The sequence below is a fragment of the Acanthisitta chloris genome, unplaced genomic scaffold (genome assembly GCF_000695815.1).
Source record: "Acanthisitta chloris isolate BGI_N310 unplaced genomic scaffold, ASM69581v1 scaffold522, whole genome shotgun sequence".
NCBI classification, from domain to species: domain Eukaryota; kingdom Metazoa; phylum Chordata; class Aves; order Passeriformes; family Acanthisittidae; genus Acanthisitta; species Acanthisitta chloris.
Genome location: NW_008659638.1, coordinates 2,604 through 16,298, shown reverse-complemented (window position 1 = coordinate 16,298; position 13,695 = coordinate 2,604). Strand labels below are relative to the sequence as shown.

General features: G+C 52.4%; 1 protein-coding gene across 1 annotated transcript in view; it reads right to left on the bottom strand.

The window, feature by feature from the left end:
• Positions 1-4,320: 4,320 nt before the first annotated feature.
• The window catches only part of SFRP1 (secreted frizzled-related protein 1), a gene marked incomplete at its 5' end in the record, with an annotated part of 11,974 nt that continues 2,599 nt past the window's right edge, over positions 4,321-13,695 (bottom strand). The window contains 2 exons of the mRNA XM_009069445.1: positions 4,321-4,643; positions 10,786-10,863. Of these exons, the coding sequence (XP_009067693.1) occupies positions 4,321-4,643; positions 10,786-10,863 (401 nt within the window). The remainder of the gene's footprint in view (positions 4,644-10,785; positions 10,864-13,695) is intronic.

Sequence of the window (13,695 nt, the reverse complement as noted above, 5' to 3'; positions counted from 1 at the left end):
CCTCACTGCCTCACTCATCCCTAGCCATGGGATGGATGGGGTCCTTCTGTCCCATGCTTCCCCAGGCACGGCACAGTGCAGCTCCATCTGCCAGCAAAGGGAAGGAGCTTGTTATTTCCATTATTACTGTTTCTGTTATTTTCCTGTGCTACTCTCACTGCAGACCTGGGTTACCAGTTTGTGGGAAAGCTGATTAAAGCAGGACCCTGTTTGGCCGATGAGCCCAGAGAAGCTGCTGCCTGTGAGCCAGAGACAAGGCAGCTCCAGTCTGGTACAGGTGGAGTGTGTCACCCCTCATCCTGCTCAGCACTCACAGAGCTCCACACCAGACACATCAGGCTGGCATCTCTTCTCCAGGAGAACAAATCCTCCCCAATTGCTCAACTGCTCTTCCCAGCCTTGCATTTCCCAGCAGAGGTCAAAGCAGAACACAGACTGCCAGAAATGTAAAAAATTAATTGAGGGATGGAAGATGACTTTTTGTATAGCATGAAAGAAAACTGTGTTTGTTTACAACTGAACTACAAACTGGAGGCCAGAAACTCAATTAACGGTCAGTACTCAACAGAAGGAATGCTGTAGCAAAGAAGATAAACATTATTGGGAGGATAAATTGAGTCACAAAAGGATGATATTTTATTTCAGGATTTAAGATTCATACTTCAGACAAGCCAAGGCAGATAGCAAGCCTGAGCATCCCAGGGGGAGCACATCCCTGTCCCTCAGACACCCCAGAGCCTTCAGCAGGGCAAAACTGAGGTTGACTCCCAGCACAAAGTTATCTTAAACTAAGCATTTACACAAGCACTTGTACCTTAAACTGGAACTCATTATAACAATTGGCATCTGAACAGTTTAAACTGTACAATGTACCCGCAAACTGCACAAACACTCATCTCTCTGCACCAGGGAACACTACACCACCAGACACCCAGTGTCCAATTTAAGGAGCTTTCATGCTTTCTCATTTCAGCAAACACCTGTTTGCTACATACCAGCACAGCTCCAGGATCTCAGGTGCTTTCTCCATAGTTTACATTTATCCCATTTCAGGTTTCAGTAGCCTTTTCTTGCCAGCGAGGTCAGAGAGTAACATTGCAAATCTAAGGACAGCACATGCACCCACATGCAGCAGTCAACTGTGACCCTCACTTTTTACATGACCTAAAAACACTTCAAGAATTGCCAGATACAAGAAGCCAGCAAAGGAACTGAGTGTGTAAATTTCCAGCGTATTGCCTGGCTTCCTTCACCTCTTCAAACCTACCCGATGCTCGCCCTTTGTTGAGCTACTACAGACAACCCAGGAATGAAAAGCCACCAGCAAGGACACACAAAGCAGAGCCAGCTTCACCCCAGTCCCAAACCACCCCAGGTCGGCTCTCAAACCGCCCCAGGCACCAGCTCTGAGCTGGGGGCAGGAGACCCAAAGCAGCAGCCCCACAGCACTGACCTTACTTGCTCTCATAAGGACAACACTGCTGCATCTCTGGCCAAACGCACTGCAGAAAGAACTTGGTACTACCCCCAAGCTCTCAAACCTCCACCTGCACCCAGAACTTAGCTGGGACTGCAGCACATTCTCAGCTCTCAGCAGTTCCTCACCTAACAGGTGGGTAAAAAAATCACTTTAATTAAAACAACCTGTGAGCTGCAGCCAGGCCTGACCAAAGCAGCAGGAGCTTCCCAGGAAGGGCACATGCTCTGCCCACAACCTTCTACAGCTGCTGAGCACATGGCACAAACTCATAGAATTGTGGAATCACTAAGGTTGGAAAAGGCCTCCAAGATCATTAAGTCCAACCTTTGACCAAACATCACCATGTCAACTAAACCCTAGCAGCAAGTGCCACGACCAGTCTTTTCTTAAACTCTTTCAGGGATGGTGACTCCACTTCCCTGGGCAGCCTGCTCCAATGTCCTGGAGCACCACCATCCTCCAGGCTGGGCTCCCCCAGCACACCCACAGCCAGTCACTGCAGCAGCCCGAGGCACCAGTGTTAGGAAACAGCATCTGTTTATAAAAAGGGTGTTGAGGGAATCAGACTGTAATGGGTTAATTTGGCAACTTTAGTAGCAGCTCTCTCTCAGGCACAGCCAGCTCCTCTGCTGCACTGCTCAGGAAAAGCCAGCAGTGGTGGAGAATCCTTGCCCTGGGGCTTTTACAGGTGCTGCCACCGCGAGTGCTCCCAGATAACCATCTTCATGTCCTGACTCAGTGCCCCGTGCAGCTGGATTTGTCAGCCCTCTCCATCATTTCACCTCATCAATCTGTAACGTTAAAGCCTGTAGTTTATTTATTTCTTTACTTCACTGATAAAGCACATTATCTACAATGATTAATTTTTCAATAAAGAAACAACACTACTACAAATGGTGGTCTAAGACAACCTAGTGGGACTCTCTACAAAGCTCATGTCCTAAATCCATCACTCTGTTAGGTGTGAAACATCATTCATCAGAATGCTTGGCTTCTTTGTGGAATTCTTCTACAACCAAGTCCAGGGCTCTGTCCCCATGTGGGGAATAAACAGCACTCCCGAGCTAAGGAATAATTTATTTAACAGCTTTGAGTAGGCTTGGTTCAAACCTCAAAAATGAGGATTTGTTGTTTCACTTAACTGCGATACAAAAGGAGTATCTCAGATCTCAGATATTCATTCTCTTAGAGTATTGGTGATGGATGAGAATACTGAATGGAAGCAGGAAGGATAATGAATGTGGAGCAATATGGGTCTATGGAAAAGAGAACTTGTCCAATGAACAGAATAATGAATTTCAGCTTGGTCGATAAATGTAATCATTTGAATGAGATATTCTTTGTCTTTCATAAACTATTTGAAATCATACAAACATGACATTTTAATTAGGGCAAAAAACCCCTAGGATGATACAAAGTCAAGTTGTCATAGCTCAAACAGACAAAAAATATGGGTCTATGGAAAAGAGAACTTGTCCAATGAACAGAATAATGAATTTCAGCTTGGTCGATAAATGTAATCATTTGAATGAGATATTCTTTGTCTTTCATAAACTATTTGAAATCATACAAACATGACATTTTAATTAGGGCAAAAAACCCCTAGGATGATACAAAGTCAAGTTGTCATAGCTCAAACAGACAAAAACAGACTGATACAAAGTCAAGTTGTCATAGCTCAAACATACAAAAATCCAGACTGATGGGTCCCACAGTGACGGCAAAGAGGGAAAGACAGAGACGATGTGTTCCCTGTGGTGCTCCATAGGGACAAGTCCTCTGCCTTCTGCACTCTGGCACTTCAGCAGCAGCCTGAGGGAACTATAAGAACATCACTGGTAAAGTGAGGGAGTGACACAAGCTGGATGGGCTGGCTGAGAGCTCCCCCCAGCCAGAGCCCTGGGCAGGCCAGCAAACAACCTTCGCCCGGGGCTAAAACGGAACCGCAGGTCTGGGCACCAGCAGCACTCGCCACTTGTGCACGGGAACTGCCATGCCAGGGAGAGTGTAGGAGAGCTCAGCTGGACACTGCTGTGGCTGGGGGCCCATGCAAGGCCAAAGGCACCGGTGGAGGCAGCCAGCCCCCCCATCCCATGGCCAGGCTATGCCAACACGCTGGGCATGGCACGGGGGCTCACAGGCTGCCCCGCAGCAGCACAGCACAGGGCACGAGGGGCTCAGCTGGCACGGCAGAGGCCGGGGAAGGCACCTGGTGAGACATTACAAAAGATGCTGGTGAGGGAGGACTCCAGCCCTTCAAGGCACCACAAGGACCAGGGGTTAAGGCTTAAACTAAGCAGATTTAGACTATAACAGGACTTCTTTTACAGTGAGGGCAATTAGCTATTAGGAAGTTTTATCAGAGGTTGTAATAGGTTCTCCACTACTCATTTATTAACTTCAATTGTGAGGATGGGATGTCTAATTGGCCAGCTCTGGTTCATACAGGAATCCAGGGCAATCCTGTAGCCAGGAAGACAGGAGTGACAGGGTCACAAGGGTCCTTTCTGCAAGCGTGTAACCTCTTGACATCACCTCACACCCCTCTGCTTGCCCTCTTTACCTGACAGCTGCTATTTCAATGGTTGGACATTTCTGTACATTAACAGGTCTTTAGATATTGTGGACATAAATCACGTGCAGCCTCAGCGACTGTTTGGTGCACAGGCGTTGCATGCCCAGGCAAATGCTCGCAGCGGGGATGTGGGGAGGCTAGGGTCAGTGAGGAGCTCTGGGGAGCAAGAGGGAGGAGGGCTTGGCTCCAGCATCCCCGCTGCAGAGTAGCGAGACTGGGCCGCGTGCCTGGCTGCACAGGTCCAGGCAGCAGCACTTCCGCCGCATCACTTGAAGACGGATGGAAACGTTGGGCAGTCAGGAGATTTCATCTTCTTCATGAACTTCTTGAACTCTCTGTTCTTCTTGTCCCATTTGTAGATGGCTGTCAGCAGGTACTGGGTCTTCACCTGGCGACCCATGATGAGGAAATAGTGCCCGAGGTTGTCCAGCTGATGGCAGGGACAGTCTGCCCCATTCTTCAGGAACAGCACCAGCTTCTTCAGGTTCTTCTTCCGGATAGGCCCCAGCTTCAATGCCTTCCTCTTCCGTGGGATGATCATCTTGTCCCCATTCTCCTTCTTTACTTCCTTGATGGTCATCTTAAGAGCTGCAAAACAAGTCAGAGAGAGGGGAAAACCAAAACAACTCCTAAGCGGGCTTCGCTAGCACAAAGCCTTTGCTACGTGAGGCTGGGGGGGAGGGGGGGACCAGTGCCATGGCCCCAGGATGGCAGCAGCACCCTGCCCCACTGCAGACACCCAGTGATACACTTCACTCCTGCATCCCCCTTCTCCACAGCACCACCCCAGCCATGACTTGGCCCCTTGCACCTGACGCAGAGCTGTCCCCACACCTGGGAGAGCACCAAGGTAAAACACTGACATCTCTGCTCCCCTGTCCCCAGCAAAGCATCCAGCACTTTCCATTTGAGAGGGGACTTGTTCAGCTGCCAAGGAGCTCTTTGTGAGCAAAACTGTTAGCTGAGTAAACAAGGTGATTTACCTGTTCAAGATACATGGAAAAACTCTTGAAAGGATCATTTTAAAGGTCAATTTGGCTTCTCAAAGCATTTGTTTGCAGTCATACCATCCCTCAGGTGCCTGTGGAGCAAGTTTCCAAGCAGTGGATGTCTCTGCATCAGAGCCGTGGAGACCTCAGCACACAGCCACATGCCTGCACCTTCCCCAGGAGAAGGGTAGTTGGTCTAACAGAACTTCCACGGAAAATACTCTCTTCTTTGGGTTCAACATTTTCCCAAGTTAATCACAACCCCCCAAAAATAAATTAGTGTTCCTTTACCACAACCATGAAGAGGAATTTCACATACATGGGGAAAACGATGAAAATGTGTGGTACATTAAAATATAATTTCTGTGCCATTTGGCTCTGCCTCATTTTTGGGGAAAAGCACATATGGCCAAAAATTACTAACATATTTTGGGAGTTTACTTCAGAGTTGCAGAAAACTAGTGCTCAGAGAGGTGATTAATTGGCTGCTATCCCTTCTCATTTCAGTCTGATGGTGGGTGCAGGCAGCCCACAGGAGCCTCTGGCTCTGGCAGGGAGACAGGTCCCGGCAGCATCGTTCCTTGAAGTCCTGCTCTGCTGGAATGTGCAGAGCAAACATGTGTTGCTTCCTGGACAGCAGTGCTGCTCACTGTTCCAGGCATGGATGGCAGCAGGACAGCACAATGACAATCCTGAGCAGGCAGCAGAGACTTGGTATCACCCTCGTGCTCCCAGCCACTGCTCTGGCAACAGGAGCAATGGTGTTTGTCTGCCTCTGTGCCAAAAATGCCTGCTGGGTCTGCCAAGAGCCCTGTTGTGCTGCACTGTTACTGTATAAGAAAGTAATCTAGGACTGGAAACCTAAGTGAAATTTTCTTTCCATCTGTTTTCCACATTCAGGATGTTTAAGGAGCTAAAGAGACTCCAGCTTTAAGGAGCTAAAGATGCCGAACCAGATCAGTTTGCAACGAATCTGGAAAATGAAGCAAGTAGTTTTCAGGCAGTTCTAAGCAACATGACATTAACTGGGCAGCAGCAGCAAACCCCTGCACCGTGAGCCTCAATTTCTTTATCCATGCTGACTTGGAGCCCTCGTGCTAAGTACAAGGGTGGCCAGTGCAGGAAGGATGGTAAAATACCTTTAAAATAGCACAAAAAGAGACTTTTGCAAAATGGCTTGTTTGCAAACTGCTTTGCTGTGATCGCTGCAAAGTTCGATCCCTGTTTCTAGGGAGAAAAGGATCCAGCAGCCAGTGGAGGTGCTGTCCTGCTCCAAGTATCGCAGCCCATGGAAAACAAAGAACGCCTGGTAACCCTGTGTCGTGGGAGCTCACAGCTGCTCCCTTCCCTGCGCACAGCAGTGCATGAGCCAGTGATGCAGGTTCATGGGAGCTGCCCAGGGAAACCATAAATCCAGATGTGAACTGAACCGTCATCCAATCCTCACTCGTGCAGAGCGGTGCACAGAGCCAAGATGGGATAACGCCAAGGGGGACAAAGGAGGAGGCTGACCAGGGGTGCAAGTAGTTTGTGTCACACTCTGCTCTTCCCAGCAGTGATGTCCTTGTCACCAGCCTGTAGTAAACACAGCCTGGCCCAGGGACCACCAAGCTTTGATTGCCTTTAGTGCTGCAGACTGAGCAGTCACACAAGCATGGTGATCTCTGCTCAGCCCTCGCTCCTCTACAGTGGCCTGGCCCCCCAGTCTTCTCTTGCTCCCCTACCTGGCCCACATTCCCTAAGCTCCAATCCGCACTCCAGGTGAGACTCCCAGGCATTAAAGCCGCATTCCATGGCAGTGGGGCCGGACACAGCTCCAGCACGTCCCACACACACCAAACAAGCGGCGCCCGAGGGCATGTTCGTTCCTGATGCACATCCTGCTCCGAGAGCTCCCCACCACGCAGCAGGAGGCAGCCCCTGGCTCGCAGCTTCCCTGAAACACGGGATTTGGCAGGGGGGACCATGGTGCGACTTGCTGCTGCAGCACTCGCCTGGCATCTCCCCAGCCCTGGGAACGCCCCTGTAGCAGGCAAAAGGCTTGAGCAGGATGGATCAAGTCTTGGCTCCAGGACCCAGCTGAGCTGCCAAAGCAAACAGCTTCCTCACTGGGACCCTTGGCCTTTCTGCTCCCTCCATGCCCCACCAAATCTGTCAGTGCGGAGCAGGAGAAGGGCCAGAATCACCTCTGAGACCCCAGGATGTGCTTGCTTGGACAGATTAAATCTTGAGCTGTGGCTGACAGGAGGGAGCTGACCCCAGGAAGAGACCTGGAGGGTTATCTATAGTGCAAGCATGTGCTGCCTTTCCAGTCCAGCAGCTGCACCATGCCCATGGGCAGCCTTGGCATGGGCTGTGGCACAAGCAGCAGCCCTGGCCCCTACTGCCCCACATGCTGCAGTGGCCCTGAGGGCTGCAGGGTCAATGTGCCACCCACAAGCTCATCTTCCCACTTGCTCTCACAGAACACACGCACATTGCAGCACAACCTTCTCCAGGAATGGCCACCAGCTCAGCACAGGAGCCCCTGTGCCCTGCTCATCACCCACCACCGTGCACCCTCCAGGACTGTGCCCCACAGGCACCTCTTTTCATGCCAGCACGCAGGAGCCTGGGACCAGGACACCATCTCTGCTGTTCTCCTGCCTGCACGGGCAGGGGCCCCACTCCAGCACCTCGGGGGCAGGGAAGGGAACGTGAGAGAAGGGAAAGCTCTGCTGTTCCTTCAGCCTCATTTCTCCTTCCTTTAGAAATCGCTGAGAAGGAGGAAACCTGCCAGAAGACACATTAGGGCTGTAACAGGAGAAGGCTGCAGGCAAGGAGCTGTCAGTCACTGGGAAAAAATAAACAGCATGTATTGATTGTTCTGCAGTCCCCAGTGCCACAGAGCCCGTTCACCAGGATCACCGCAGACCTCAGAGAAAGGGCAGAAACAATAAATAAAATTACTAAGAGAAACAGCACAGAATGAACTCTAGGGCCAGCCCAGCCTGCACGAGGAGTAAGAAACAAGTGCTGGCTGCAGCCCAGGGCAGCCAGGCGAGGTGGCTGTGGGGGCACAGGAGGCTGATCTCACGCTTCCTCCTACATCGCTGCCCCAGCACACCAGCACTGCGCCAAAACCTACACTGCAGTTACTCCCACATACCTGTCCCAGTCCCCCGTGCTGCTCTGCACCCAGGCCAGGGTCCCTTGCTGACACCCACTCCAGAGCTGTCCTGCTTTTGGCGGAGCTGTCTCAAACCAGCACATTAGAGCCCATGTTCACCCCTGCTCAAACAAATGCGAACCCAGAGCTCTGCTGGCTCACGAGGCTGGCAGTCTCCTGGCACCCCTCTGAGCCCCAGCAGACTGTCCAAGGCCCACTCTGGCCTTTTCTTTACAGCTTTCCTGTGTTCACAACTGGCTGCAGTTCACTTCCTATGCTGTCCTCAAGATCAACATCACTCCCAGGGCTGCTACACAGCCACTTCCTACACTGGCACAACCACACATCCACGGTGGGCAAAGCACTCCTTTACCTCTTGTCTGTAACAAACTGCTGGGATGGAAGAGAAATCTGCAGCAACAATACAGCAGGACTTGGTGCAAGACTCACCAATAGCTGCCCTGTGCAGCACATGCTAGTTTAAACATTTATTGTACATGTCTGGCTTTGATGAGGATCTGTAACCTGTCAGCTGCCGGTGTTTACCTTGGTGAATGTGCATGAGAAACCTCAGTCTGAAGGGTAAGGAGTTTATTTTAGTGCCAGATAAACAGCTCTCAATGAGAAATCACCCCATGACAGTAACCCCCCAAGACTAAACAAAGATCCAGGGCCATGCACTGTGCTTTGGGAAAACTTCCTGAAGCTGATGCCTCCTCCACTGCTCCCCCAGCTGAGACATCCCCCAGAGCCCCTGTGTTATCTTCCCTCGTAGGGTACAGGTAGGTCCTGCATCGCATCCCAGCCCTTGCTCCTGCTCCCCAGCTGGCTTCAGACTGGCCACATCTACCAAAAATATTTCCATCCTCTGAACACTCACCACAACATTTCCCAATAACAACTTACGCTGTGGGCAAGTCACTGTCTTAAGCCGCTCTGCCAAGGCAGTGAATTCTTCTGGTTTGGCCTCTGCTCACCATTGTGTAACCATGCCAGAGCTCAGGAGGATATTTAGTGGTGGAGGCTGATGACAAGCATGGGGTTAAACTTGTGTTTCCCCTCCCAACACTTGCCCACCAGTAGGGCACCACCTGAGCTCACTCCTTGCACACCTCTGGCAAGGTGACAGGTATTGCGGTGACCCACCAGCAATGGAGCCACTGCTGCCACTGGCCAGTGCCCCTGGCTCCTCCTCTGCGATGGAGGTCCCCAGCCAGAGCCCCTGGGCCTGGGCAATGCTTCTGCATCACCACAAGCCCAGGCAAGCAGCCCCTGCCCAAACCAGGTGTGCTGGTCTCAGACGCGGTTTGCTCCCTCCCCACCAGCTGGGAAGCTCTCCCCAGTCTCTCCCCATGTATAGAGTGAGGCAAGGGCAGCTCTGGTTCAGCTCCCATCGCATGCCTGCCCAGTACAGAGCTCTGAGCACACAGCTCACCCAGCTCCAACCAGCCAGCACCTCCCGCTCCCAGCCAGGCCACGCACAGAACGTCTGATTCCACTCCTCAACCGAGCCAGAAGTATGCACATTCCTGGGAAACTATGACATGGGTGTTCCTGTTGATGCTTTTCCCTGTTAGAAAAAGTCTGTGTTGAACTTAGGGCTTCTGGCATACCAAATCTGCAGGAGAGTTGAGAATTCATTTCCAGCAGAAAGGGGAACATGCCAGCATGCAGAGCAGGTTTGGGTTTGCATAGCACGCTCTGGCACAGGGCACATTCAAGTGCTAATCCCCCAGGAATGCACACCTTGTTCAATATGCCTTTAATAACCTTCCGGGAAAGTTACATACACCAGCAAGGATGTCAAAACCAGTTAATTCTGGGTTTGATCTGAGAAAGTTAATATTTTTCCCTGTGATAATTTTTGTTAAAAATAAAGTTCAGTTTACCTCTGATTGTCTGACTCGCTCACTCCTAATACACTCAGGACACAGCTTTCAAGTAGCTTTGCATTTTTAAGCTCACTGCTTGGACCTAGATAGACAAGGACTGGCTTTGGGTTTTTACACCTAGACTTCATAAGAGCAGCATAACTTTGCTAAAAAGAAACAGAGCAGAACAAGCAATCTGAGGAAGAAGGAGGCTGGTTTGCTCCTTCATGCTTGCAAGCAGAATAAGGGTCCATGCTACATGCCATTCCTGCAAGAGCTTGGGAACACCAGGGTTAAGTTATGAACCCCCCAAGTTCACCAAAGAACTGGCACTGCCACTTCTGCCTCAGCACAACATGCCTGGCTCTGGATCTCTGCTTGCTTCGGCAGGTGACCCCACACTCAGGGGCCTTGTCCTGTACCACATTTCCCCAGAGGGGGCAGGAGAGACGCCCAGCAGCACGGCCAGGGCCATGCAGGGGCACGGGCACTGCCGTCAGGACCTGCCATCCCTGTGCCCAGGTGTGCTCGGCTGCGGGAGCTGGACACATCCCGGACACATGCCGTCCAGTCCCATCCCGTCCCAGCGCCTGCCTCCGTGCACCCACACTGACACCTAGAGGCACACACGCCTGGCCTCGGGGAGCACACCGGCACTGTGGCACAGCAGGCCAGGAAACCACACAGGAGCCATGCAGCCCTGTGCCCCCAGTGCTCCTTACCAAACTCGCTGGCACACAGGTGCTCCACAATGGCCTCCGACTTCATCTCGTTGTCACAAGGGGGACACACAGACGTTCCTGGCAAGAGAAGAGAAATGAAGAGAGAGGTGGTAAGGTGCCAGCGCAAGAAGCATCACAGAGCCAGGCTGCCCACACTGTCAGACCACCACCTCAAGGCGGGCACATGCCCATGCACCCTACCATGGGCTCCCAGTCCTGTGGGACAACACCCTGCTGGGGGCCAGGGGCCATCCACCAGCACACAGGGCAGCACTGGCCATGGGCAGCCTCTTGCCAATCCCAGTGCAGCACTGCCACTGGCCCCAAGGCCAGGCATAGCCAGGGGAGGGCAGCTGCCAAGAGCAAGAGGACAGTGCCAGCAACGAGAGGAGTTTTCAGGGCCAGGCACTCAGCTGAGGGGAGCTGCTTGCCACGGGGCGCATGGCCCACATCCTGCTGATGTTCCCTCCACGTGGCATGCCAAGATGGGCACGCAGTGCCCAAACCCCAGCACAGCAGGAAGACCATGCCCAGACATGCCAAGGGGCCACCCTGGTGCCAGGCAGAGTTCAGGACTGGGACAGCCCAGTTCAGCACAGCATTCCTCTCAGTGCTGGGGACCACGTCGCAGAGCATCACTTGGCAAGCCCCTTGCCATCCTCCTTCCTAGCCATTCCCAGAGTGGCAGTGCTTGGGGATGGACTCGCACAGCTCTTGCATGCACCACAGCCCTCCAGCACAACCCCATGAGTGGTCATCTTCTCTTTTCTATTTTGAGCCCAGGGCAACCTCATGGCTCCAGTGGAGCAGACCTGGTTCTGCTCAGTAGCTGTTGGCAGTGGCAGACATCTGTCTTCTGGGAAACAGCAGCCCAGGAGATTTCACTGGGATTCGTCCTGGGAGGAAAGCTCACTTCACCCAGAGAATATGTTTCCAGGTTCCTGTCTGCAGCCGGAGCAGAGACCACCCAGCAGCACAGACGCAGATTTACGCTACTGGCAGATGAATTTGAGCCAGGAGATGCTGCTTGTTCCTGGTCCAGCAGGATGGAGGGCTCTTCCCACACAAGGGAGTTATTCTCGTGGACAACACTGCAGCGAAACATCTGCCCGTCCCTGCATGCAGACGGAGTGCTCACGGCCTTCCAGCCCTCAGCCAGGCTGGCAGACCCACAGCATTGCTGAACTGAAAAAGCAGAGAGATGTCCTGCAAAGAGGGGTGCAGAGCCAGCACGGCTGGCGAGGGGGGCACAGCCACAATCCACATCGACCACAGAGTCGTGCCTCCTCAGCCACAGATACCCCACGGGGGTTCAGGCGAGACGCTTGTTTTCTGTGGCTTGTTCTTCCCCTCTCGCCACCCCCAAATCTGTTCTGTACCAAATGCTAATTCCTGGGGACATACACCATGTCTTCATTAATCATACACGCAGAGCAACTTGCCTTCCACTCACCCCAGCATGCAAGTCATAAGCATCAACCAACAGCCAACTCCACAGTCCCACTCTCGGTACCTCCATACCTGTGCCCATGACCTGGATAACCTCCTCTTCCAAAACCCTAACATGCAATTGCCACTGTTACCACCTTAACTCGGAGTGACACAAGCAGAAGCCAGCCCGTGTCCCCAGCATCATGTCTCTAGCACTCTATTTTTAAAATCGCAGTCAGAATATTTCCTTCCAGGCTGCACATTTAATGAGCTCATGACAAAGGAGAGGAGATGCTCACAGGAGCAACAGCTCTAGCACTCCATCTGCTGCAGAGACAGGAGTCGGTCACTGTTCCTGGGGACCACCCTCAGGAACAAGGTGGGGAGTACCTGCCATGCAAAGCAGTTTGATGTGCCTCAGCAGCTGAAGTGCATCCGAGGAGGCTGCCCAAGCCTACGCCAAAAAAAAACCCCAACACCCCAAAATGGAAAATAAGACTCATTGTTCCCTAGTGCAAACACAGGCTTTGTCCTAAGTGTGCTCCAGCAGCCTCTAGGCAGGCTCTGGCACACCCAGGGCAGCACAGACCCCTGCCTCAAGGCACCAGGGCCCAGAGCCAGCAGCCAGTGCCACAGGCTGGAGCTGGGAGGCTCTGGATATCCCCTTCCATGAGTAGCAGCCTCACCCGCACACGATCTGCCTGCCCTAACTCAATCAGGTTGCTCACAGCCCCACCCAACCTGACCTTGAACGCTGCCAGGGAGGGGGCAGCCACCATGTCCCTGGATAACCTGTGCCAGTGTTTTATGACCCTCACTGCAAAAAACTTCTTCCTTATATCCATCCAATCTAAACCAATCCATCCTCCAAACCTGCCTCCCAGAGCCCTGTTGCAGCACAGATGTGCCAGGTGGTCTCCAGGGAACACTGTCCCATGCTGATGGGAAGGCAAATTGTCCTCTGCTCTGGGACACCCCATCATGCCACAGTCAGGAACATGAACGCTGGGGGCCAGCCAGCTCCTGCACAGTTCTGTGCCCCAGAAAAACCTGTTCTGTGGAGTCACAGCTATCCCAAAACCGCCTGCCCTCCCACCCCTCTGAGGCACCATGGCCAACACCTCCAGTCCACCCTCCTGGGCTGCCACAGGTCGGCTGGGGCCTGGCTGCTGCAGCTGATGGCTCGACTCCAAGCACAACCCCAGCCTGCTTTCAGTTCGCTTGTTCCCTGCTGACCATTTTCCAATGCCTAGCTGTAGAGCCAGCTTACTCCAGGGGCAGAAGGAATGTGTAATGCTGTATTAATCTGCAACTCCCCTGATGCATCCCGTGGGCCTGCAGGCTTTACCGCCTGTGCTTAAGGAGAAAGGAATTCAGCAGGTCAGCGCTTTGAGAGGCAGAAACAAATTCCAATTTCGAGGTGTTAATGGGGAAAAATATTGAAAGGGCTCGTTCTTATTAGTGCTGAGAGAAAAGGGG